We start from the raw sequence: 26,616 nt of genomic DNA on the forward strand, positions 1-26,616 counted from the left end.
CAATCAGCAGGCATTCCTGCAATCTCTAGTTCTTTGCTACCATAAAGAAAGCTGTTACAAACAGTTTAGAACATAAAGGTTTTTCTCCTTTTCCTCTAATCATCTTTGGAAACAGATCTAGTAGTGGTATTGCTGGATCAAAGAGCATAAGTTATTTAATAACTCTTTGAGTATAATCTAGATTGATCTTCAAAATGGTTGGATCAGTTCATAATTCCACCAACAATAAATGTGTCACAATTTTTCCATAACCCCTTCAATATTTATTGCTTTTCCCTTCAATCATATTAGTTAATTTAGTAGGTATAAAATAGCTCAGGTAATTTTAATTTGTATTTCTCTAATTCATAGTGATTTAGATCATTTTTTTTTCATATGGCTATAAATTGTTTTGATTTCTTCATTTGGAAAGCTTCCTATTCATATCTCTACCTTTTAACTTGTTACAATCCAGCTAATCATTGAATTGAAATTGCTCTCCCCAGTGTTGTTGTCAGTCATCTCCATGGCCAAATCAACTGGTCTTATCTCGTCTTTATCTTTCTTGGCTTCTGCAGGCTTTGATAATGTTTGACCATCTTCTTGATCCATTTTTCTCTCTATATTTTTAACATATTACTCTCCCCTGATCACCCTCCAACTCTCTGACCATTCATTCTCAGTATACTTTGCTGTTTCTTAATCCAAGTCACTCCTGCCCCCATCCCTCTACTGCATAAGATTATATTAAATTTTGCTTGGTGGGTTATTCTTGATTGTAAATCTAGAAACTTTGCTTTCTGGAATACCATATTCCAAACTTTCCACTTCTTTTTAGTAGCTGCTAAATTTTACGTGATTTTGTTTGTGCCTCCTTGGTACTTGAATTCTTTTTTTCTGATTGTTTTCAGTATTTTTTCCTTGACTGGAGAGCTCTGGATTTTGACTATAATATTCCTTGGAAGATTCATTTTGGGGATTCTTCCAGAAAATGACCAGTGGATTCTTTCAATTTCTACTGTGCCTCTGATTCTAAGATAGCTAGATGGTTTTCCTTAATGCTTTAATTCTTTTAGGAGTTCTTGGTGAATGTGATAAATTGCATTTGTCTTTGAGGTTTTGCTTATAGTTTGTGTTGGTTTTAAACTTCCTTTTCACCATAATCGCTCTTTATGGTTAGATTCTTTTTATTTTTTTTTGTCTGCTTATTCTTCTAGCCAGATTTTTGACTTTGGACTTTCTATTAATGTTGGGCCTACAACACTTCCTAGGAGGGTGGGGGTGGAGAGGGGGGCAACGTCTGACCTGAACTTCTATTCTCTTACATCTTTCTGCTGCTTTCATACTCCAAGGACTTGAAAACTTTTGGTGCCCTTAAAGTGAAGTGATCCAAGGCGATTGAGAGGAGAGGTGTGCTGTTCACTGCCCTCTTGATCTGAATTTTCTGAAAATTTATGACCCAGTTTTAATCTGTTGGCTTGTTTCCGGTTGGGTATTTCAGTTTATTGACTACTTGACTCAAGCATTCTTAGTCTGCCCAGAGACTCAGCAAGTTCAAAACTACCAGCTTCCCTTTGGTCTGGGATGTTTAACTAGCTTTGCTCAGTTACACAGCCATTGTTTGCTTCATAGAACTTTTACTCTGCTCCATCATAGTTGGAACCAAGCCCAAAGTCCTATTCTCTTCCCCATTGTGAGATAGGTGCTTTGTAAATCTGAAAACATGTAAATAAATTATTATTATTATTACTGCTAAAAATGACGAATGTAGATATTGTTAGTGAGTTACTGTCCTCATAGAAAAGAGACCTAGGGTTTGTTCCTGGATCTGCTATTAATTAGTTACATGATATTGGACAATTATTTTGAAGTTTGAATTAAAAGTTCCACCTTCTGCAAGTAGCCTTTCCCAATTCCACTTAATGCTAAAGTGAGATAATCTCCAGTTTATCTTGTTTGTATTTTGTACACAGTTGTCTCCTTATTGGAATGTAAACTCTTTGAAGGGAGGGATTATTTTTGTTCTTTGTATTCCTTACTGTTTAGCCCAGTGCGTGACCCTTTGTTGGCAATTAATGCTGACTTGACTAGAAGATCTGAAGTTCTGAAAGCTCTAAGACTTTTGCTTGCAAAGGGAGGACTCTTGACTCTACCTTTTATGCTGTTCAGTCACGCTAGGCCTTGGACTTGTTAGGACTCAGGAGTACCTGGGACAGCTATACTCTATAGTAATAGCTGTCTCTATACTCTATAGTATATATACTATATGTATATACTCTCTCTCTCTCTCTCTCTCTCTCTCTCTCTCTCTCTCTCTCTCTCTCTCTCTCTGTATATATATATATATAGCTATACTCTATAGTAATGCATTATGGGAAAAATGGAAGCTAAAGGTAGCCAGAATAAGGTGACCACCTTCTCTATGGCTACGTAGGCAAGGACAAAGTGATGTTACTGTTCCCCTTCCCAGCTGTTGGCTTGAAAATGTGAAAAAAAAAACAGGAGGAAAATCTTGCAGAAATCTATCAGGACAGACAGACCATAGTCCCCTCTCAATCTTATTGCTCAAAGAATAATCTGAAGCCTGAGGAGAAATTTAGAAACTGCTGGAAGAGCCTTTCTACCCCAGCCCACATCTGGTGAAAGGATACTTTTCAAAGAAAAAAGGTTTTTATCCCTTATACTGCTTGGGTCTGTGACTTGGATCTCAAGAGCATTGAACTTGTAACGACATGTGTATGGGGAATTCTCAATATGGACATTTCCTGCTAATAAGATCTTCAACTTGTCTATAACTGTCAATCTTAAAGAATAACTTGAGTGAACAGAGAGATTAATTAAATTGCTCAGAGTAGCAAAGCAAGTGTGTGGCAGAGATGTGACTTCAAACCCAGGTTCCCTGATTCCAAGCTTGAGCCTTTTCTGTCTCTTTCTTTTAAAAAAAAAATTTTTTTTAGTTTCTAAAAAGTTCTCTAAGATTTTAAGTTATAGAAAATGTCTGACCTAAAAATTGGTAGAGAACATTTCTTTATCTTAAAGTTCCCTATTCTAATGAAATCAAAGGTCCAAACTCAGGGCTTTGCCCTAAAAGTTCTGTATGTTGACATTTTCTTTTCTTTTTTGCAAGGAAGAAACCATCTTGTGTTTAAAACTGCACAGAGCAAAGTGAAGTCAGAGATTTCATCACACCATTTAGGAAGGCAAGGGCTAAGGTTACCATGACAACTTCAAAATGGACAATACTTTCTAAGGAACTCAGCGAATGATAACTAGTCTGTTAGTATTAACAGGGACCCTAGAGTTGGTCTAGTTTACTCGCCCTTTTTGACTGATGAAGAAAGAGGCCTTTATTACACTGGTAGATGGAATATAGTTTCTAGAAAACAATGGAATGGAAATCAGAAATCTACTCTTTCATCTCTACCTGGATATTGAAGTGGATGAGAAACTTGATACTACTAGATGGATGCGGGTTAATTTGGAAAATCACTTGGTATGGATTTCAGGTGTTTTTTCAAGGCTGCCTGGCCCAGGTTTTCCCAGACCATTTGCAGAAACTTGGCCTCCGTGTCATGATTGGGCCATCTCTGCCTTGTTCTGTTAATCATCATTTGGTGTTAAGGGGTCGGACTTATTATCCTTTTTATTATCAATTATCAGGGAAAGAGGGAGAGATGGAAGAACAGAGAGAGAGAGAGAGAGAGAGAGAGAGAGAAGAGAGAGAGAGAGAGAGAGAGAGAGAGAGAGAGAGAGAGAGAGAGAGAGAGAGAGAGAGAGAGAGAGAGAGAGAGAGAGAAAGGACAGAGAGACAGATCCAGAGAGACATAGAAAAAGAGAGAACAGAGACAGAGACAGAGACAGAAACAGAGACAAAGATAGAGACAGAAACAGAGACAAAAGAGTCACAGAGAAAAACAGAGATACAGAGAGACTGAGAGAGACAGACTGAGACAGAGACACAGAGACCATAAAACAGAGACAGAAATAGAGACAAAAAAGAGTCACAAAGAGACAAAGAAAGAGACTGAGAGACAGAGAAAGAGACAGAGACAAAGAGAGACACAGAGAGACAGACAAAAACAGAGACAGTGAAAATAAAAAAGAAGAAGGAAAGGAAAGGAAGAAAGAAAAAAAAAAAGAAAAAGTTAACAAAAAGGACTTTTTTAAAAAAAGCTATTTTCAAATTATCTGAAGTTCCAGGATATCAGGGCAATGTGAACAGCAGCACTGTGGTCTGGCTAGTCTTCAGAAAGGGTTTTGAACATGAGCCTAGCGGTCTGAGGTTAGAATTAGGAAAGGCTGATCCCCAGGATGACTACAGCATGGTGCATTTTTCAGCCTCTGGGCTCTCAAAGATCATTTACTAAGTAACATTAAGTCATAGCAGCTGGGTGGATCAGTACACAGAGTGCAGAACATGGGATAGGGAAGATCTGACTTATTGGGGCAGCTAGATGGTACAGTGGATAGCTGGCCCTGGAGTCAAGAGGATCTGAGTTCAAATATAGCCTCAGATACTTAACACTTACTAGCTGTGTGACCCTGTAAATTATTTAATCCCACTTGCCTCTAAAAAAGAGAAAAGAAATGTATTTAGCAATGTGATCCTGAGCAAGTCACTTAATATTTCTCAGCCTCAGATCTTCATGTGTAAAAGAAAATTAATAATGGCACCTACTTCACAGGGTTGTTGTGAAAAACAAATGAGATAACACAGGAAAAGTGCTTTGTGTATATGAAAGTGATATGTAAATACTAAGTATTTTAGACGAGTTATGATCTGCATTTGTTGAAAAAATCTTCTTGACAGCAACATTACAAACCCTGAAAGTATTGAAGTACGTTTAAAGCAAGAAAAGAAAAATTAATTAAAAGAAAAAGTAAAAGTTCACCCTTGTGCTCCAGGAAGATGTTAATAGAAGTCATGATTCATCTTTTCATCAAAAAAGCCAGAAAAACAGAACAAATAGCATATAAAGAGGAAACTGAGCTCCTTTGACTAGGAAGTCTGTAAGAGAGAATTGAATACATTGAGATGGCTTCATTAGTAAATTATAGATTAGATTACTGATGGAAATTACAGATGCAATCCCACTCACTGTCTGAAGTCTTTGAGAAATAATGGTGAAAAGCTAGGGCCAGAAATCTGGAAAAAATCAAATAACCCCTGTTTTAAAAAATTAAAAGGGTGTGTGTGAAGGGAGAGGAAGCTTACAGAAACCAGTAAGCTGTTAAAGTCAATTTTTGTCAAAAATTCTAGAACAGGTTCACACAGGTGTGAACATTTAGGTTTTTGTTAGGAGAGGGAATGGCATTGATAAAATGCATCTTGCCAAACTAAGTACAATTGACCTTCTGATAAGATTATTTCACAATATTTTAGTATACCATGACAAAAGCTAGGCTAGAGAATAGGAAAAAAAAGTTCAGTTCCTCAAATGTATTGCTTTCAGTTGAATGATACCAAAAAAATGATTCTTGGTTGAATGAAAATTATTACTCACATAATAGTGACAGATGTTTGAAAATTCATTATCTGGGAGATTAAATTTAATTTATTTAGCTCTAGAACAAGGATTAATGGATTGCAGTTATACAGAATTCAGATTTCCTCTTAGTATGAAGAACTTCCTGCCAATTAGGACTGTCTCAGAATAGAACACATTGTCAAACTGGGGAGTGAGCTCTCTATAAATGCGTATTTATGCACTGGGTAAAAAACTATTTATTTGTGATTATACAGAAAGGATTCCTATATTGGGCAGTCTGGATCACTTCTGAGATTCTTCCTAATCCAAGAGTCTGTTTCTTACTATCTCATTCTACAGTCAAGAATCATGCCCCTTGTTAAGCGTTTCCATATTTCACATTAACAGCTTTGTAATCAATGGCAATTGTTGATGACTTAGAGGAACATAGGATTCAGAGCCACAAATGACTTAAAGATCGTCATTTTCCCTTTTAAAATCTCAATATCTTCATCTTTGAATTAAATATGATAATACTCACGATACAAATCTACTGGCAGGGTTTTTGTAAATTGAGCGCTCTGTGAACGATAAGGTGTGGTTATTGCTATGCTTCCATCATAATGGTGAGAGTAGCATGACTTGAAACGGATACAGCCAGTCTCAGGTCAGGGACATGCTGTGACACAGACATTTGGGCTTTGTCATTCTGGACAAGTCCCGGGACTATCTGGATAACAGAGATAATTAATTGCAGAAGGATCGCTCTCTACTTTGGTGGAGAATATTTGGTGGAGTGGAGGGAGTGTCGATGCGTGATTTTTTGTGTGTGGTAATTTTGCACCGCCTGCAGCCTCTGAAGCTCAGGTGCAACAAAGTGTGGAGTGATTCTCTGCTGCTTGTGCTAATTTTGGTCTGATAATTAGCCCCAAGAAAACCCAGGTCCTCCATTAGCCAGCACCAACCATCCACATGTGGAACCATCAGTTACAGCAAATGAAGTTTTGGATGCTGGGAAGAAATTCTCTTGCCTTGGCAGTCTACTTCCCAGGGGTGTCCACATCTATAAGGAGCTTGACCCATGCATTGCCTTTGCTAGTTCATGTTTCGGAGACTGAGAAGGAAAGTGTGGGAGAGGAGAGCTATTAGACTGGATACAAAACTGAAAGCCTACAGAGTGGCGCTGACCTCCTTGCTGGATGGCCTTGAAATCTGGACACGTCAGAAAACTGAATCGCTTCCATTTGATTGTCTTCTGAAGATCTCCTGGCAGGATAAGGTACTGGACACGGAGGTCCTTTTTCAATCTAAACTGCCAACTCTGCTGCAGAGGGGGCAACTCCATTAGCATATTTTTTGAACGCCAAATGTATGCTTACCAAAGTAAAAATAAATGTATGGAGAATTCACAGGAAGCAAGAGCTCACAAGTGGTCATAAAAATGATACAAGGACACTCTCCAGGTCTCTTTTAAGAACTTTAGAATCGATTGTGTGACATGGGAGATGTTGGCACAGGACCACCCAGCATGGCGTGCCCTCCTCAGAGAAGGAGTGGGCTCTATGAGCAAAGTAGAATTGAAGTAGCTCAGAAGAAACGTGAGATGCTCAAAGTTAGAGAGTCCACCCCAAGTGTTCATACGCACAAGTTTGTCCAACCTGTGGCAGAGCACTCCGAGCTTTATTGTTTGATCAGCCATAGTTGGAAACACTAACGTGACTCTAACATAGGAATGTCATTTTGGTCCTCTTTAAGAAAGGACAACGATCAACCAGCCAATCAACTGGAGGGGTTGGCTTTTGCCTTCTCTTGCTCATTTTACAGATGAGGAAACTAAGGCAAACTGGGTTAAAAGACTTACCCAGGGTTAAATATCTGAGACCACATTTGAACTCAAGTCCTCCTGACTTCAGGTCCAGGGCTGCATCCGCTACACCACCTAGTTGCTCCAAGAAATTGTGTTGTGGTGAATATTTTTCATCTTCACTCTGCTTTTTTCTCAGCCTGCTTCCTGGAAGCTCAGGCTTTTACATTCCGGAGGCTTTCTCACTTTGGCCTTACTAATATTTATTCCCAAGTGGTTCCCTTGAAAAACTCTTTTCTGGAGAGAAAAGACTCTGGAGAAATAGGGGGGGGTAGGAGAGGGTAAGATTTTCATCACAAAGAGAGATTCTTTCTTTCAGAAATCTTTAACTCTGCAGATTAGAGAGATTCAGGAGAGCAGTATCAGCAAGAATGCCACACAAATGTTCTTATTCCCATTGACTCAATACTTCCAGTTCTGGGAACATACCCCCAGAAAATAAGTATAAAGGGGAAAAAAGACATCACACTATTGATAATTCCCAATAAGAGTGGAAATCTCCCACAGTAGGTTAAGCAAACTTATTAAACACATAGGATCATAGAATGAAAGTGCCCTTAGAAATCACGACTTTGGGGCAGCTAAGTGTTGCCGTGGATAGAATACCAATCCGGAGTTAGGAGAACCTGAGTTCAAATTCAGCTTCAGACACTGACTATGTGACTCTGGGCAAGTCACTCCTCATCCTATCTGAGAAAGAAAAAAGTCATATCTCATAACCCTGTCTTTTTAAATTTTAAAAGCATCAAATATTTATTAGTATTAAAATGTTTATCTATTTAAAAATATATTTAAACCTCTTATAAATTTGTTTATTATACATTATGTATTTAATATATTAGATATAAGTATTAAACATATATTATATATAATTACTAACTACTATAATATATAAACAATATATTTATTATGGATTATAGAGCTATTTGTATTCCTCTCCCTGCTCCCTTCCATATTCACAGAACCCTCTCTTAAAAAAAATAGAATGCATTAAGCCAACTAAGTATCCCATTGGCCACATTTGAAAACACATTATATACTTTCTACTCCATAAATTTAATGTCCATTAGGTTCCCTTTTTCTTTATAGGATTGCTAATGTTTCTAAACAAAAAAAAAAAAAAAAAAACCAATCATTTAAATAATCCCCTTCCCTATCCCCAAGCTGCAGCCTAGATAGGATCTAGAGTTATGGGCTTATGTCTAAAAAGCTAGAAAATATAGAGACTAATGGTGAGTGATGTGATAATTTCCTTGGGGCATGAATGGTCATGATTCTTAGGGTAGAATTAGTTCCTTTTATGAGTTAATTGACTGTTATCAATATGGGACCCTATCCTGAAAGTAGATCGATTGGATTTATTTTTTGTGAAATGGTAAACTAATCCTGGGCATACTTGCTGCAGTGTGTTGTTGGGGTGCCTAGAATCAACACCACAATTCAAATTTAAAATTTTTAAAAATAGTGCTAATATCTTACATTTCTTTGATAGTATTTCTGACTGGAAAGGACTTTCATACCTGTTATTGTGAGGATCATCGATAATAATAATAAAGTAAAAATGGCTCATTTGCCTAAGGTGTCTTCCTATTTACGTAGTTCTTCTCTTATAATAGATTATTATTTGTATTTTATTGATAAGAACTGAAGCTCAGAAGGATCAGAGTTGGAATACATTAGTTCGCAGTCAGAAAATTGCTGTCTCAATCAAATGAGATGTTGCATAAGAAAAGGCTTTGAAAACATAGAGCATGATAGAAATTTAAGGTATTGTGCTTGTTATTCAATTTAAGCACTTTAAAAGCACTTACTATATGTCGGGCTTAAGGTAGGGGAATATAAAGGAAGGTAAAATTATGGGTCCTACTTCTAAGAACCTCACATTCCAATGGGAAAGACAACATTCAAATAACTAAAGATTTACAAAAGATTTATCTTATATATTTGTGTATATATATATCATGGTAACCTGGTCCCAAGGCTGGTTGGTTTGGGAGTCTCTCCTTATTGGTGGAGACGAAGGTCCTGCCCTAAGAGAGTGGTGGGGAGGAGTTGTAGAGGAATGGAAAGTTCCAGTTCTTAGTTGACCTTTTTTTGAGAACTTGGGTACTTCTGGCTTCCAACTTTGAGACAGCAAAAGGATGATATCAAGCCTAGTTCAGATTGCTGAAGGAAAAGGCCGTGGGAAGGCATGAGAGGAGTAGGCAGTCTCCACCATGGCCGTATCCCCAGCTTCTTCTAGAGACTTCAGGGAGCTTCTTTTTGGGTGAGATTCAGGGTCCTTTCTCGGCTGAGCTGAATTATTTGGCTCCCTATGGGAGAGCTTTTTGAGTCTTTGTTGTCTGGTCTATATTCTGATTTCTGACTTGTGTAAATGAGCTGCTTTGCTATTCTCTGTGTACATATTCTGGTACCAGGCATTAGGTGGAAAAAGGAGTTAAGCCTTCCATATAAAACTTTGAGTTCCATTGACCCCAAATGATAAAGCAATAAAAAGTTAACTTGAACCCAATCATACCCTCTAAACCAAAGCTTTTTTTCCTTTTTCGATTTAATTTTCAATAATATTTTATTTTTCCAAATAACATTTTTTTGGGGGGCTGAGGCAATTGGGATTAAGTGACTTGCCCAGGGTCACACAGCCAGGATGTGTTAAGTGATTGAGACCAGATTTGAACTCAAGTCCTCCTGACTTCAGAGCCGGTGCTCTCAACATTGATTTTTATAAGATGTTGTATTCCAAATTTTTTCCCCTTCACCTCCCCCACTCCCCAAGACAGCAAGCAATCTAATACAGGTTAAATATATGCAATTCTTTCAAATGGATTTCCATATTTGTCATGAAACCAAAGCTTCTTAAACTGTGGATCATGACCTCATATGGGGGTTGCATAAATGAATGTAGGGGTCAAGAAATTGTGATTTATTATCAATAAATGATTGATTTGTATACATGTTTTATATACCTATAGACTTGGAGTCCCATAAAAATTTTTCAGGTGAAAGGGGGCCACCAGGGGAAAATTTAAGAAGCCCTACAAAAAATATTTACGAGAGCAGATAGATATATTTCTAGTCTGGTAGCCCCTGTCCCTCTTTCTCCTACTTTCCTGGCAGGAATGAAAGTCTTCCTTGGAGAAGGATGGCTGGGGAAAAAAAGGCTCAAATATCTTTTCTGTTTCCCTTTTAGCCACACAATGGAAGACCATTTTCTACCACCAAATGTAGGTGCTCTATCTACACGTGGGATCTACTCTTCTGCTTATGTAAAATATAGTATATAATAAATGTCCTCTTCTCTCTATGTGTGTGTGCATTTGTGTGTATGTGTATGTATATATACACATGGTAGATAAAAATTATCTCATTGGGGAAGCATTAGTAGCTTAGGGGACTTGGGAAGGTCTTCATTAGAAGGTGTAATCTGAGCTGAGTCTCAAGGGAAGTGAAGCAGACTAAGAAGAAAGGACGTTCCAAGAATATGGACCCTGAGAACCACAATGTAAGGGTGGGAAAGCATGTAGTCTGCCCATTTTAAGATCAGATAACATATACAGACAAAGTGTTCAGTCTGAGCTAGCAGGGAAAGTGAGGGGAGAGATGGAGAATAGAATCATTATTTTCTGCCTCCAATATTTTTTTTCTTTCCATGACAAATAAATGCATTTTTTTCTTCAAAAATTCCATTTTTTTTTAGGACAAAGGATGTGGTTTGGTGTTATAGAACAAATACCGGACTTGGAATTAATAAATTAATAGAAGCAATCAATCAATCAATAAACATTTATTATTATATACCAGGCATTGTGCTAAGCACTGAAATGGGAGGCCATGCTTTTGAATCCCAGTTTTGCTACTTTGATGAGCCCCGTAAGTTAGTTTCTTCATCCATAAGTCATATTACATATTGCATTGTGCTGTAATATGTTAAGTTCTACATAAGCTGCGGTGTTCCTATCTCACTTAGGCTGGAAATGCGGTGGCCACTCTATAGGCCTGATCCTTATGTGGTTTGTTTGTTCCCTTTCCAACCTGAGTCCCCTCTTCTTGGGCATCCCAGAACTCACCATATTTGTGTCACATATGTTTGTGTTTTAGCTCTATTTCCAATTTGAGCTCAAGTAACCCACCAACTTAAACTTCTGCAGAAGCAGGAATTATAAACACACACCCCAGGCCTGGCTGTACAGTTCTAAAGAAAATAAATTACAAACAAACAAGGATTGAAAATAATAATTATTTTAAAACTACCCCCTTGGGGGCAACTAGGTGGGGCAGTGAATAGAGCACCAGCCCTTAAGTCAGGAGGATCGGAGTTCCAATTTGACCTCAGACACCAAACACTTCCTAGCTGTGTGACCCCAGGCAAGTCACTTAACCCCAATTGCCTTAGAAACCACCCCCCAACAAACAAACTAACAAAATATTATTAATCCACAGATCCTTCTGGGTATGTCCTACAGAAACATTTAACCTAATCAATATTTTTAGAAAAAATTGTTTATTTCATTAATATATTCTAAATATTTTTAACAATTAATTTTAAATTTTTTGAGTTCCAAATTTTCTCCTTCTCCCTGATCTCTCTCCCTCCCTGAGAAGCCAACCCATTTGATATCCATTATGTATGTGAAGTCATGCAAAATCTTTTTCCATATTAGCCACTTAAACTATTTATGATTACAAACCAATTGTTTATTGAATTGTTGAATTGTCCCATCCAAACTTATTTCACAGTAACTTCCATTGTTGAGATATCCAACTCCACAGTAATGTTTTTAGCCAGGCAACTGAGATTAGCTCAACTTAAACCCTCCTCTCTACAACACATTCTCTGTGCACAGAGATCTGGGCAGGTTAAGATTTCCTTTTATTTTCCTAAATAAAGACTTTTTTTTTTTTTTTTTTTTTTTTTTACAAAATCAGAATCATAACTTAAATGAAATAGATTTATATTTTCCATACTTGCAGGTATATATTTGTGTAATGAGAATGGATATCCAGAATTCTGTGTACTTCATGATCCAAAATGATCAAAGATTCATTTGCATTCACTATGCTTAATTTATTGAGCCGGGAATGTTCTACAAATATATTTCTTGGAAGATTTTCTTTTAAAAAATTATTGATAATGTATGCAATTTTCCATAGCTATAGTGAAGAAGGAAGAAACTTGCATTTTCTCAACAATTCTATAGGACCAAGTTTATTGGTTATTACAATTATATGGCATTTAATTTTGTATTTGTTCTTTCTATTAGGTTCTCCTAAAGTTTACTCCCCAATATCAGTTCATATAAATTGTTTCATGCTTCTCTGAATTCTTTAGTAACTGTTTCTTATAGTAACTTTCCATTATATTCAAGCAACATAATTTCTTTTTAAAAAATTTTAATAGTGTTTTATTTTTCCAAATACATGTAAAGATAATTTTCAACATCCACTTTTTTTAGCAACATAATTTCTTTAGCTATTTCGCAGCTAAATTTTCAGTGTGATAACAGAAGAGAAAGAAAACTAATTTTTTTTTGCTTAAGAATACTTAACTTAACCAAAAGCAAATGAATGAGAATATTTTGTTCCCCAAGAAATGCAGTTAATCTTAATCACTTATATGATGTTTCATTTTTCAGTGATGGAGGAAAGAATCTGGAAAGTTAAATGCTTGTAATCAGTGCTGCCATTTTATCAGCAGGGAATCATGTGTGAGTGTGAGTGTGTATGTGCATGTGCATGTGTAGTGTGTGTGTGTGTGTGTGTGTGTGTGTGTGTGTGTGAGAGAGAGAGAGAGAGAGAGACAGAGAGAGAGAGAGAGACAGAGAGAGAGAGAGAGAGAGAGAGAGAGAGAGAGAGAGAGAGAGAGAGAGAGAGAGAGAGAGAGAGAGAGAACTGTATTTAAAGAGGATGATTAGGATTTATGATTAGGAATAATTGAAGAAAGAGAATGAAAATGGATCTATTTTGAAGAAGAGAGAGATATACTGTATTTCATAACTTAACTAAATCCTGGGTAATCTTAGCAAATCCTAGAGCAGAGAAATGGTCTGCCTGTTATAGTACAGGCTTTTCATTACTCATATGACCACACTACAATTCTACAAGAAGCTCAGTGTACTAGATCCTACCAGTAGATAACAATTTCTTTTGAAATATCCCCAGTGATTTAGTTCTTCTGAGATCTTCTCTTGACTGGATTGTTGTCAGATATTTGATACTCATGGTTTCATTCCTATTCTACCCATATTCCTGAAGCTTGGTTAACTAACTTGTCTATGCCACCCTCTTAGGCTGAAAGTCCTTCCTGAACTCTGTGCTGCGTAATCTGCTGGATGCTGTTAAAGCCCTTTGATGAGAAAACTGAGTTTATAACTCCAGAATAATATTTAGATTCAAGCTACATTTTCTTCATTAAAGCACGTATTTTTCAATTGCTTAGATTTAGCTGGGTTTATAAGGATTTCTTTTATTTTTATCAAATGATTCTAATTTTGCTGCTACAGAAGATGAGTTTCTATTACCAATCAACAATTTAAATTTTTGTTGATCAATAAAAATTATTTAATTTTTTATTGATCAATAAACATGAAACTTTTTATTAACATCTTTTGTTTTTATATCACCTTTATTTTGAAATATATCTCCTCCACTTTTACCTAAAGAACCTTCCTTATGAAAAAGAATAAAAAAGAAAGAAAAAAGAGCAGTTTAGCAAAAACTAACTACAGTAGCTAATACTTCTTTGTGTCCTACCTTGGCCATTACAATTATACAAGATTTAAGTTTTTGGATTTTCTTTTAAACTTTGGTTTACATTGGGTTGACTTGTAAGGCATGTCACATAGTAGGTACTTCCTAAATACTTATTGATTAAATAATTGATTGTGGAGAGGCCACGATGTTATGTTAAAGAATCCCCTTGAATTTCTAGAGTTCCGTTTCCATGTAATTGCTTCAAGAAATTTTCCACATTTAATAATCAGGATATTCTCAGTTTCTATGTAATCTTTTAGTACAGCTTTATTTTTATTCATTTAGCCAATTGGTACAGTGTTTAAATGTCTGTATCTGGATTTCTCATATATACACATTTTTTTCCCTAGGCTTCGTACATGTATTTTTTCTCTGTGCGTGTAGAAACATTGTTGAATTGAAATGGATTGAATTGCTGAAATCATGCATTGTGGGAATTCATATAAAACTTTAAAGAAGGGGAAGAAATGCTGACTTTGGTCAGACCTACAAAGACCTCTTGAAGGCTGAAATAGCCCTGCTATGTTTGTTGAAGCAGCCACAAATGGCTACTTGACTCACATACATAGGTGCTCTCTGAATTCTGAGGATTGGTATGAAAAGTCTTCCAAGAATATTTGGAAGCACTATTACTTCTCAACACGCTACTCTGAATGTTTGTTTAATGAGCACAGTAGGCCCGAGGCTGTGTCTGAAGAAGCTTCCCCATAGACCTCTTTCAGAGTGGGAGCTTCACTGAATTCCTGAGTAAAGGCAAACCACTGAAGTTGTCAACAGTTCACTTTCTGTCTCCTTTAATAAATCATCCAAGGAACAATGGAAAGATGCATCTTGGTTGTAAAAAACGGATTTATTGCAGGAATTCTATCAAGAAGTAAAAGCCAAAATTAAAGAGCTGTATGACTAGAAGGGGATGCCTTAAAGGGTAACATGGAGGGAATAGCAACCTGTGGATAGACTTTATGCTACATTAGTGCTTGGGTAGGACTAAGAGACTGAGAGGAAGGCTTATACTGGATTTATAGAACGTGGAAGTGAATTGGATTGTCTGAGATGAGGGATGATCTGTGATCCTCAATGTTGAAGGGACTATCTAAGAGGAAGGCTTAAACTGGATTTACAAGACATGGAGGTAAATTGTAGCATCTGAGATCAGGGATGATCTGTGATCCGCAATGTTGGAGGGACTATTTGAGAGAAAGGATTATACTAGATTTACAGAATGTGGAAGTGAATTATATCCTCTGAGATTGAAGATGATCTGTGATCTGCAATGATGGAGGGACTATCTGAAAGGAAAGTTTATACTGGATTTACAGAACATGGAGGTGAATTGTATCATCTGAGAATGAAGATGATCTGTGATCTGCAGTATTAGAGGGACTATCTGAGAGGAAGGCTTTTAGTGAATAAGCAAAGATCATCAATCCATCAGCTAGTCAATAAATTTTCATTAAGTATCTACTTAGTGCCAGATACTGGGGATATAAAGACAATAATCAAGCAGCCCTGCCTTCCAGGAGTTTCCATTCTATCAGGAGTGACAACATATCCATAGAATGATGAAGTCATAGATTTTATGCATGTCTAGATTGCATTTAGTTCAATCCTCTTATTTTATAATTAAGGAAAAATGCATCCCAGAATAGTAAAGTGATTTGGTCCAGCAATATCAGGTAGAGGTAAATGCAGAATTTGGACTCAGGTGTCCCAGCTTCCAAGTCCACTATTTTAAGTGGTATATCACTCTGGCACCTAAGTATACCCAGGCCTTTGTATTTGGTCTTAAAGGCATAGAGTACTAGAGTTTGAGAAAGGCAGCAATCCTGCCTTATAAAAATTGTTTTTGTAAAGTCACTTTTTGTAAAAATCACTTTTTGCAGCTGCGTGGAGGATGAATTGCACTTGAGAGAGATTTGTGTCTGGAAGACCAATTAGGAAGCAATTGAGAATAGTCCAAACTAAAGGACTTAAACCAGGACTTAAGGACCTGGACCCCAGGGCAGGCGTCCTGTTGGTTGAGGAAAAGGAATTATGCTGCAAAGATAAAAATGACAATATCTGGCAAGTAATTAGATATATGGGATGAAGGTAGAGGTATGCCAGAGACATTTCTAACCAGCTTGTTTCAGAAATCTGTAAGTCAGGGCTCAATTTATTGTTTTATTGATTGTTTAGACTTAAGAAAATGTTGATAATACAGATGAAACTAAATAATGTGTGCTTACATCCTTCACATGCTCTATAATTGTATTCCTTCCACATTGTGGGGGTTAGGGAACCTGGTACCCCTGAGATCTGGAAATCTATATAGAGATTTTTGGCCCTCTCTTCATACCAGAGGAAATCTGAATTTTTTCTTTTTTCTTTTATGGGATATTTACAGTACCTTATTGTAAAATTTGGATTGATATTATACAATACTATAGACATGTTTTATGCATTTCTTAGTTTTCCAACTTCTGTGTTATCATCTGCAGCTTCTGCAAAATTCTCCAAATGTTCCCATTTAATTTCTTATGCCAATTCACAATATATTGAAAGTGCAATGGGGAAAATTGTCATGTAAAGGGATAATTGTACAAAAAATGCTTATAGAATAGGGCAGTAGAAGACTCAGAGAATGATGTCAGCAGCAGCTTGGAGGCCTGGTGATTAGAAGCTAATAATAACAAGGATAATTGGCCTTTGTCCAATGCTTCAAGGTTTGCAAAATGCTCTACATCCTTTATCCTCGTTTGTGCCTTACAACATGTTTGGGAGAATTAGGAGTTGAGAATAACCCCGACACTGTGAACATCTGTGATTGGGAGGGTGGAAGTAGCCCACAAACAAATAAATCACGTGAATTTACTGTTCATTGGATTGACTTTTAAACTGGGACTATGAAAAAGAATTATATACACATTTACCAAGGTAGAAAGGTCCTTGAAGTGAATGTTAATATTCTTAGGAATAATTATTATGTTTACATTAGGAATTTCATGTGAGTCAATCAATGTATTTTGTTCATGTGCATGCCATGCCATATTCCCTGTATTGGAATGTAAATTCTTTGACAACATGTATTGTGTTATTTTTCATTTTTGTAATCACGAGCACCTAGGGTAGTCTTAGCACACGGTAGGAAATGTTTATTGAGTTGAATTTGCACATTGCTTCTCAGGGACACATGGGTCTTATATAATGCTATAGAATGTCCCCTAAGATCAACCCACTTCACTTTGTATTCATGTTGTTTGTATTGTGCACACTTTTACATGATACAGAGATGTCTCATGTTACTGAACTTTAGAGATACTGTGTATTTCCACAAGTCGAACATTTTTGGCAAGCCTGCTTCAAGTGAATCATCAGTCTTTTTCATTTTCCCAGTAACATTTGCTCACATCATATCTTTGTGTCACATTCTGGTAATTCTCAAAGTATTTCTGACTTTACCAATTATTATTATACCTGTTATGGTGATCTATGATCAGTGGTCTTAGATATTACTATTGTAATTGTTTTGGGTGTACATAATTGATAAATGTTGTGGGTATTCTGACTGCTCCACCAACAACAGGTTGTTTCCCCATCTCTCTTCCTCTCTTCAGGCCTCCCTATTCCCAGACCAATAATATTGAAATTAGACCAATTGATAACCTGTAATAGCCCCTTAGTGCTCTAGTGAAAGGAAGAGTCCATTGATGTGGGAAACTTCATTGCCTCATTTTAAGAAATTACCCCACCCCAACTTTCAGCATCCACACCCTGACCAGCAACCGTCAACATGACAAGATGAAGGCTCAAATGATGGTTGGTATTGTTCAGCAATAAGACATTTTAAAATTAAAGGATGTACAGTTTTTAGACATAAAACTATTGCACACTAACTAGAATGTTGTTAATGTAAACATAACTTTCATACACACTGGAAGACCAAAAAAAGATTTCATGCGATTCACTATATTGCAATATCAGCTTCGTGAGGTAGTCTGGAATATTCAATATTTCCCGGATCTGCCTGTTTACATGCAACATAGACACGAGGCCCCCTTAGGATGTAAGCGCCTTAAAGTCAAGAACTATTTATTATTTTATACCTGGGGTGCTTAGCAGTGCCTGACACATAGAAGACACTTAATGAATGTTTGCTGACTTCTCAATCCAAGCCTTTTCAAAATGTACTGTCTTTGTTAATCAGACTAAAGTTCTGGGTTCTGTGTCTTTGGGATCTTTTTTTCTTCTTTGTATCTTGGATCAAAAACCTTCGATAACTTTCTCTTAGAGATAGAGAGCTTGTTCTTGACTAGTTCAAGAAGGATTAGGATTGAGTTAGTTTTGTTCTTCAACATCAGAATCTCCCTCAGCCAATTTGGGGTGAAAGTTTGATATTAGAAACATCCAATGGTCAAAGACATCCAATTCCTCACTCTCTCCGGGATCCTTCTTTCTAAGGAGATGGCTAACTGGTCAATGAAGTGGAATAGCTTCTCTAATGCTCATTATATTTTTGTTCTTTGTGTTTCCCATGTGTTGACAAAGTTGATTTGAGACTGAGAGAATCACAGCCCCCTCTTTCTCCTCCTTTCCCCCACCTCTTCCACAATTACCTCCCACCCCACCCTCACTTCTTGGAGCTGAAACAGACTGCTAGTCTGAAAAAGCTGCCTCACACACGATTTCTATCAGATCTTTTTCGGTTGTTATCTGAGTGGTGTCTTGGTCTTTGATCACTGGGCTGTTTCAAAGATCAAATCAGACAACCCATGCTTCTTCATAGGTCATGTGTGAGCGGACTAGTGGGAAACCTGATCAGCGCTTCCACCAGTGGGTGGGAGAGGGGTGAAATGACAGCTCGAGTGTGATCCGGGGCAGTGGGCACTGCTGCAGTGTAGCTGAGCTGAGGCAGTGACTCAAATGTAGAGCTGGGCTGGCCCAACCACCTGTGTGGTCTGCCATTTTCCCACTGCCTTCCTCGCTGTTCTGTAGAAAGGCTCCATGGGGCAGGGGCTAGAGTTCTGGTCACTCAGGGTCAGGGAGGCTAAGGATCAAGTCTTGCCTCTCAAATCTGCTGGTGGGGGAGACCCTGGGCACTTCACTGCTGGTGCCTTTCAGTGTTCCTAGACAGCCCTCTAAGACTAACCATTATTGTTCATCTGCCCTGTTCAAAGAAGTTTCCTTGTTGGACGTCTCCTCTATCAATAAAATTAGACCTCTGTGAAATATGAGCTCATGCAGTGACCTTGAAGTCAGTCCTTTCAGGGTCTTGACAAAATAGATCCGAAAAATAAAATTTTCTCTTTTTCTATTTCTGTTCTAGGAGGAAGACTAAGATCTGTTGTCCATTACATCCACTGTACCTCAGTTAAAATTTTCTCTTCTATTTCTGTTCTAGGAGGGAGACTAGGATCTGTTGCCTGTCACATCCATTGTATTTCAGTTAAAAGAGGGATGTGGAATTCCACAAAGTGGTGAGATTGAGACCTCGCCCTTCGTCCACCCTGCAGCTGAATGGCGTGCGTTTCTCCAGCCCCGTGAGGTGTGCAGTGCTCCAGGACTGATACTGTTCCTGGGAACCGACTCCGCAAGATGCTGAATTCCATCAAATGTGTGTTGGTGGGGGACGCAGCGGTGGGAAAAACAGCCCTCTTGGTGCGCTTCACGTCCGAGACGTTCCCTGAGATGTATAAGCCCACAGTGTATGAGAACGCCGGGGTGGACGTCTTCATGGATGGCATCCAGATCAGCCTGGGCCTTTGGGACACGGCCGGCAACGACGCCTTCAAAAGCATCCGTCCCCTCTCCTACCAGCAGGCCGACGTGGTGCTCATGTGCTACTCTGTGGCCAACCATAACTCCTTCTTGAGCCTGAGAAACAAATGGATTGCTGAGATACGGAGCAATTTGCCCTGTACACCGGTGCTGGTGGTGGCCACACAGACTGACCAGCGGGAAATGGGACCCCACAGGGCCTCCTGTATTAACTCAGTGGATGGGAAAAGGCTGGCCCAGGAGGTGAAGGCCAAGGGCTACCTGGAGTGCTCGGCTCTTAGCAACCGAGGGGTGCAACAGGTATTCGAGTGTGCCGTCAGAACTGCAGTTAATCATGCTAGGAGAAGGAGCAGGAGGAAGCTCTTCTCCATGAATGAGTGCAAGATCTTTTAAACTGTCAGGATGGACCAACGCCGGGATCCATCCCAGTGGAAGAGCATTGACTCGCTTGGGGATGGGAGGCCGGCCTTGTACATCCCTGCTCCATGCTGGTATTTTGTACAGACTGCTGTTCTCCTGGACAATGCTAGAAATCTTGGCCATTGGGTCTTTTACTAAAGCACGTCCTCCACAGGAACCATTTTTGATGATTTCATCTAATCAGAGCATGTTCCAGGGGTCTTAAGTAGATGTTTTTCTGTTTGTTTGTTTTTTATATTTCCTGTTCTTTTATTTAATGATTCAAGGACTCCGGATTTTACTAGAGACTGTTATAATTTGGGAGACTGAACTGAGTTTTTCATAGAACTCCATATTTAAAGACCATTTATTTAAAAACAAAAACAAAGCAAAAACATTTAGCTTTTGCATGTAGCTCATTTCCACACTTGGTAATCCCCCTCCCTCTGACTTAATCACAACACAAACTGCTAAAAAAAATACTAAATAGCTTCTTGGAGATTGTCCATATGTTAGATTTGTTTTTTCTTTATGTCATAGAAATTTTGTTGAAACTACTTACCAACTGTGTGTGTTTTTAAAAATCAGGTAATTAAATTCAAAAGAGCAATGAACTAATTATAGCATCCAATTTCCCAGGCACCTATCTCGGTTTGAATTTTCATAACAAAATATAGTTGAATTTTCTTGAAAGCTTTCAAAATGTTTTATATTTAGGAACCAATAAGTTTAGAAACCAAAGTTGCCACTTCTATTCCTTAGTACATTTTTTAAAAAATTATGCATAACACAGTGCTGTTTGTCATCAAAGTAAGTGCCTTGCACAAAGAAAATACTTAATAAATGTTGGTTGAGCCTATGAATTTTCAGTTATACTCCAAACTGTTCATCAGAACAGCCTCCAAAAGAAAATAATATTTACTCTTTTTTTTCCAGAGGAAGGAACTATGACGTTTAGGGACCTCACAGGAAACAGGCCTCCCCTGAAACCTGTTAACTGTTTACTACACTTTTCTCCCCCTGAGTGTTTTCAGTTCTTTGTGTGCTGATGAGTTATTACAATGATATTTAGCACAAATTTATTTTTCATTGGAGCTCTCTCCTTGAGCACTCAAGGATTACAAAAGCATTTCAGAATATTGGGAAGCACTTCATGATTTTTTTTATACTCTCCACATTGTTGTTTTCCTTCAAGATTTAGTGGTATAGGGACCTTGGACAGCATTCAGGTGAAAATGCTGCAAATTGGTACCAGTGAGTAAGTACAAAAAAGCTGGAAAACATTTAGCTGGCCGGGCTACAAGATAAAGTTACCTAGGGAGATGGAGAACAGCTAGAAAAAAAATAACATCCCATCCAGTGGCTATGGTGCTGAAAGAGTTAACAGTTTAAGTTGAGTGTGACTCTTGTGTTGTGTGAGCGACAAATATATGAAGGCGAGTGGATGTTTACCCAGTTCTCCTCAAATAAAACTTATGTCCAAGTGAATCCCTTGTGCATTTAATTCTGTTCAGATAACTGTGCTATGTGGTAATTAGATATCCATAATAAGCTGTTCATAATAAGCATGTAATAAGCTATAATAAGCATGGCTTTTACACAGTCAATATTTTTTGTTTTGTTATTTCTTTGATGTCTATAATCAGCAAATGCTCAGTTTGTCTTGATGGGACTCTTCACCAGCTTGGCATATAGTAAGCACTTAATAAATGCTTTTTTCATTCACTTAATCCTTCATCCCTGTGATCCATACTGACATAAACACAAAGGGTTCTGAATCTTGTTCCCTAATACTTGAGATTTCACCACTCTTGACATCTTCCTTTTCTCCTTTCCCAAATTCTTATTACCCACCCATCTCACTCCATCCTCATCTGGGCTTGAGACAGAGATTTAAAGAGCTAACCTCTATGTCTCTCCTGCTCCTTACTTGATGTATCCTTGAGCACCTGCTCCCTCACTGGATATTCTGGGTCCTTAGAAGTTGGGAGCAGAAGAAAACTCCAAAATGAATTCCTTGAGGATGTGAGTGATAGTATGATTGATATGGTACGGAGTTAAATGGTACCATTGGACGTAGCTGAGGATGCAGGGAAAACAGACTCTATCTTTGGCTTCAGAGAATTCTGGAGTAGGAGAATGGGCTACAAAATAGTTAAAGGAAGGGGGGAGCGAAAGATTGGAATCAATTCAGGCTCCCTATTATCCCTCCTTTCCAAGTTCCCCAAAGTCCTGGAAGATGATGTAACATTTTTGCAAGCCTGAAAGTATTCCGTTAAGTTTGAACATAATTTTGAACGAAAACCCATGCCTTTCCAATCACAAAGTGTTCTACTGAAGCCTTAAAGGCCAATTGGTCATCTTTGTATTCTGTACTGATAGAATCACAGAGATTTTAAAATGGTGGAAGAGACTTTAGACCTTATCAGTCAAACCCCTTTGTAGAGATAGGGAGCAAAAGAGAATATGCACCCTAAAAGAATGACTTGCTCGAAGTCACACAATTAATTAGTTATGGTCAAGATTAGACCCTTTTCACTGCTTTTTTGGACTACCAGTCCAACACTCTTTTACACTATAATGCCTAGAATTAAGACAGAATGATTTATTTCAAAGCTCCTCCTAAATCAAGAATATTTAAGCTATGTTTTCCCTGGTAATGAAGATGGAACTGGGATAAATCAAAACAAACTACTTTTTACAAGGGGCAGTCTTCCTACCCTTTATATTTGTTATTTAATTTCCAAGGTTAGATTGCATTTACAGTTGGTAGGGATTTGGATAAAGTATGCCTCTGGCTTTCACATTTAGACTTTTTGTCTGCTATCATTTCACATCTAAATTTCTCACCATCCAGTTTTCAGGCATTCCTTTTCAACAAGGGAGTGGGAGGTGAGACCTATTTCCTTATGTCTGATTCTTAGGAGTTGGAATACATCAGCAATTTTCAAACTTTTTGGTTTCAGGATGTTTTTTCATTCTTAAAAATTATTGATGACCCTGAAGAGCTTTTGTTTATATAGGTTATAGCCAGGAGCATGGTACTAAATGTTTAATAACTGAGTCTTAAAAGAATATATATATACACACACACACACACACACACACACACACACACACACATAAATATACATGCACACACACAGGACAAACTTTTAAGTTTAATCTCCATTATTAATGCTTTCTCCATCACTTTCTTGCGTCTACACCATCTATAAAACATAAATGAAATCCTGATTTTTAGCATTGGGTTATTTTGAAAGATAAATGTCACGCTGAAAATTTAACAGTTGGCTCTCTTAAGTCATTTTGAGCCCATTTCAGCATATCCCTGATTATGACTGTTAATATTTTCCATATTACAAATCAAAACTTAAAAACTTAAAAATCTTTATTAACTCACTGAAAGTGACAGAAGTACATGCTAGTTTAATATATTTTTATGAAAAATATTTTCCAAAATAAATTATTTGTTGAGAAATTATGTTGTTTTGTAAATTTTTGCATATTTCTTTAATTTCTGGCTTAAAAGAAAATTCTTATTTGGATTCTTATACCTGTTTCTGCCTTCAGTCAGTTATAATGTGTGGTTTTTAGCTCAAGTATATGAAGAAAATCCAACCTCACACACAAATATACATTTGGAAAAGAAAGCAGCATTTTAACAGGCAAATAACCTCTTATCATTACGAAAAATAGTTTTGATTCAAGGATACCCCAGAATGGCTTTAGGGAAACCCATGGAAACACACTTTGAGAATAGCTGGAGAAAAAGATGGGTAGCTAGGTGACAGAGTGGATAGAGTTCTGAGTCTAGTCAGAAAAACCTGGGTTCAATTATGGCCTCAGACACTCATTAGCTAAATGACCTGAGCAAGTCACTTAACCCTGTTTCCCTCAGTTCCTCAATGAAAATGGGAAAGCATGCCAGGATCTTTCATAAGAACACTCCAAATGGGGTTGCCAAGAGTCAAGAGTTGGTCAGTACTGAAATAGCTCAACCATAAAAGTAAGCTCTGTGAATATATGTTAATATATTCTCCCTATTACCATGAAGATTGTGTGTGTGTGTGTGTGTGTGTGTGTGTGTGTGTGTTTGTGTGTGTGTGGAGAGACACATATGACAAAGTCAAAGTTCAAGGAATATACTGACTCCCTTCATCACTCCATTTTATTAACTTTTTAGGTTTGGAAGAAACCTCAAAAATCTCCTACTCTGACCTTTCATTTTACAAAAAAAAACCTGAACCCTGGAGATGTGAAATGCAGACTTTAGATCATGTATTCTTGTGTCTCCTTTATACCAGAATTTTTGGGAAAGCCTGAAAAATGTAAAGATTTGTTTCAGAAACTTTGCTTTTTGGATTTGGTCATATTCTCCAATAAATACATTATTGCATTAATAAGAATAAAAAGTTAATTCATTAATACATTTTAGGAAAGCCTTAATAGAAATCCATACTAGGAAGTATTAAAAATAGAATACAATAGAATGCAAATTTTTTTTTTTTTTTTAGAAAACTGGTCTCTCTATTTCAGACTTGAATATCAGGGGATCTTCACAATCTGATCCCACTGGTTTATGGGAACTTTGACCTGATCTAGGATAGTTTGCTCCTTTTTAGGGACACTGGTGATTCTCCATGTTGATGCCATATGGTTCAAATACCTGACCAATTTAACTGCTGAATCTCAGAACCCCCCACATTCAAGAGATCCACCAGCCTCAGACTCCCTGATTGCATAGATTACAAATCTTTGCTATTGTAGCCAGGAGTAGATAGCTAAATGTTTTCTGAAACTTAAGTATCAGAGCTGAGACCCAAACAGTCTCTCAGGCTTTTTCCCCAAACCGCTATATTTTCTTTGGGGCTAAGACAAATGTAGTAAGATTATCTCCATTAAAAGCTTATTGGAAGATGGTTCAATCCACAGAAATGTTATTTGTAAGGATAGTTGACCTTAACATATGGAAGTCATTAGCTTCAAGGGTTTTTAGAGGTCCAAAACTAAGTAAGTTCAAGGAGAATTAGGATGAATTTGTAGATAATAACTATGGTATGGTTTATTGAAGAAAATTAGGGGTGTTTGGGACAAACCAGTGGCATTTTAGGATGTTTTTGGAAGGCATACACTACTTTGGTGCCAAGCTCAAGGTCTGGCTGAAACACTGAAGTGATTCAGGATCATTTTATATTCTTAACTGAGTGGGAATTATTATATATATAATGGAATGCTTTTGAAAGAATCATAAAGATTTTACAAGCACAAATAAACTTGCTGAAGCTTCTCTCACTGTTTATTAATGAGATTATGTTGGGGCCTGTTCACTTGACTCAGAAGATATTATTCTTCAGACTGATCTATTGTAAATGTCAGAGGAGGAACGGGAAAATAGGAAGACTAATTCTGAAACTAAGCAAAGGAATAATTTGGCACAACATTGTTCAAAATGTGTGAGTCTCCAAACATATTTTTGCAGTTCAGCTTACGCCCCATAAGGCTCATAAGCCAAGCACAAGGACAGAGGAATTATAATTATTATTTGAAAAAGTTTACTTTTTTGCCATTTGGTTGTCAATAGAATCACTGACTCTTGGATTTGGAAGAATCTTTTAAGTCTATCTAGTCCAAACTATCTGGCCAGAAATTCTGTTTGCAGCATCTCCACATCCTTGGTGAGTGATCCATAACTGGACATCTATCCACAGAAGCTAGGTGGCCACTTATCAACTCTTAAGTCATCCCCTTTTTACTTTGAACACTTTAATGAGGATATTTTTCTTTACATTTTGGTTAAATTTGCCTCTGTAATTTCTATCCATTACTTCTAGTTTTGAGCTGTGGGACCATCAAAATAAAAAAGGTAAATTTGTTATTTATATACCGTATCCTTGGCAGAGTAGATATTAAACCAAAACAAACTGCCACTCACAGTCCTTGCTCGTAATTTACTTTTGGCTAGCATTTTACAAAAAGAAAGAAAGGAGAAAGATTGCAGGAAGAATTTTTGTGCTAAGAATACTTATATTTAGTAATCATTTATTTTAAAAATAGTGTAATACAATGGAAAGATGATTTTTATTTATTTTTTATTAAAGCTAAATATTTCAAAATATATGTATAAAGAGTTTTCACATTCACCCTGGCAAAACCTGATGTTCCAAATTCTCTCTTCCCTTTCTCCCATCCCCTCCCCTAGACAGCAAGCAATCCAATATGTGTTTAACATGTGTAATTCTTCTATACATATTTCCACAATTATCTTGCTGCACAAGAAAAATCAGAACAAAAAGGGGAAAATTAGAAAGAAAAAAAAGCAAGCACACAACAACTAAAAAAAAAAAAATGAACATACTATGTTGTGATCTGCATTCAGTCCCCACAGATCTCTCTCTG

General features: G+C 37.3%; 1 protein-coding gene across 3 annotated transcripts in view; it reads left to right on the plus strand.

The window, feature by feature from the left end:
• The window catches only part of RHOH (ras homolog family member H), a 46,477-nt gene extending 25,646 nt beyond the window's left edge, over window positions 1-20,831 (plus strand). For all 3 annotated transcript variants that reach the window (XM_074272817.1, XM_074272818.1, XM_074272816.1), the window contains one exon: window positions 19,442-20,831. In XM_074272817.1, coding sequence (XP_074128918.1) covers window positions 19,636-20,211 — 576 coding nt within the window. In that variant the 5' untranslated portion in view covers window positions 19,442-19,635 and the 3' untranslated portion in view covers window positions 20,212-20,831. The remainder of the gene's footprint in view (window positions 1-19,441) is intronic.
• Window positions 20,832-26,616: the final 5,785 nt, after the last annotated feature.

This window comes from Sminthopsis crassicaudata, chromosome 6 (genome assembly GCF_048593235.1).
Source record: "Sminthopsis crassicaudata isolate SCR6 chromosome 6, ASM4859323v1, whole genome shotgun sequence".
Taxonomy (NCBI): domain Eukaryota; kingdom Metazoa; phylum Chordata; class Mammalia; order Dasyuromorphia; family Dasyuridae; genus Sminthopsis; species Sminthopsis crassicaudata.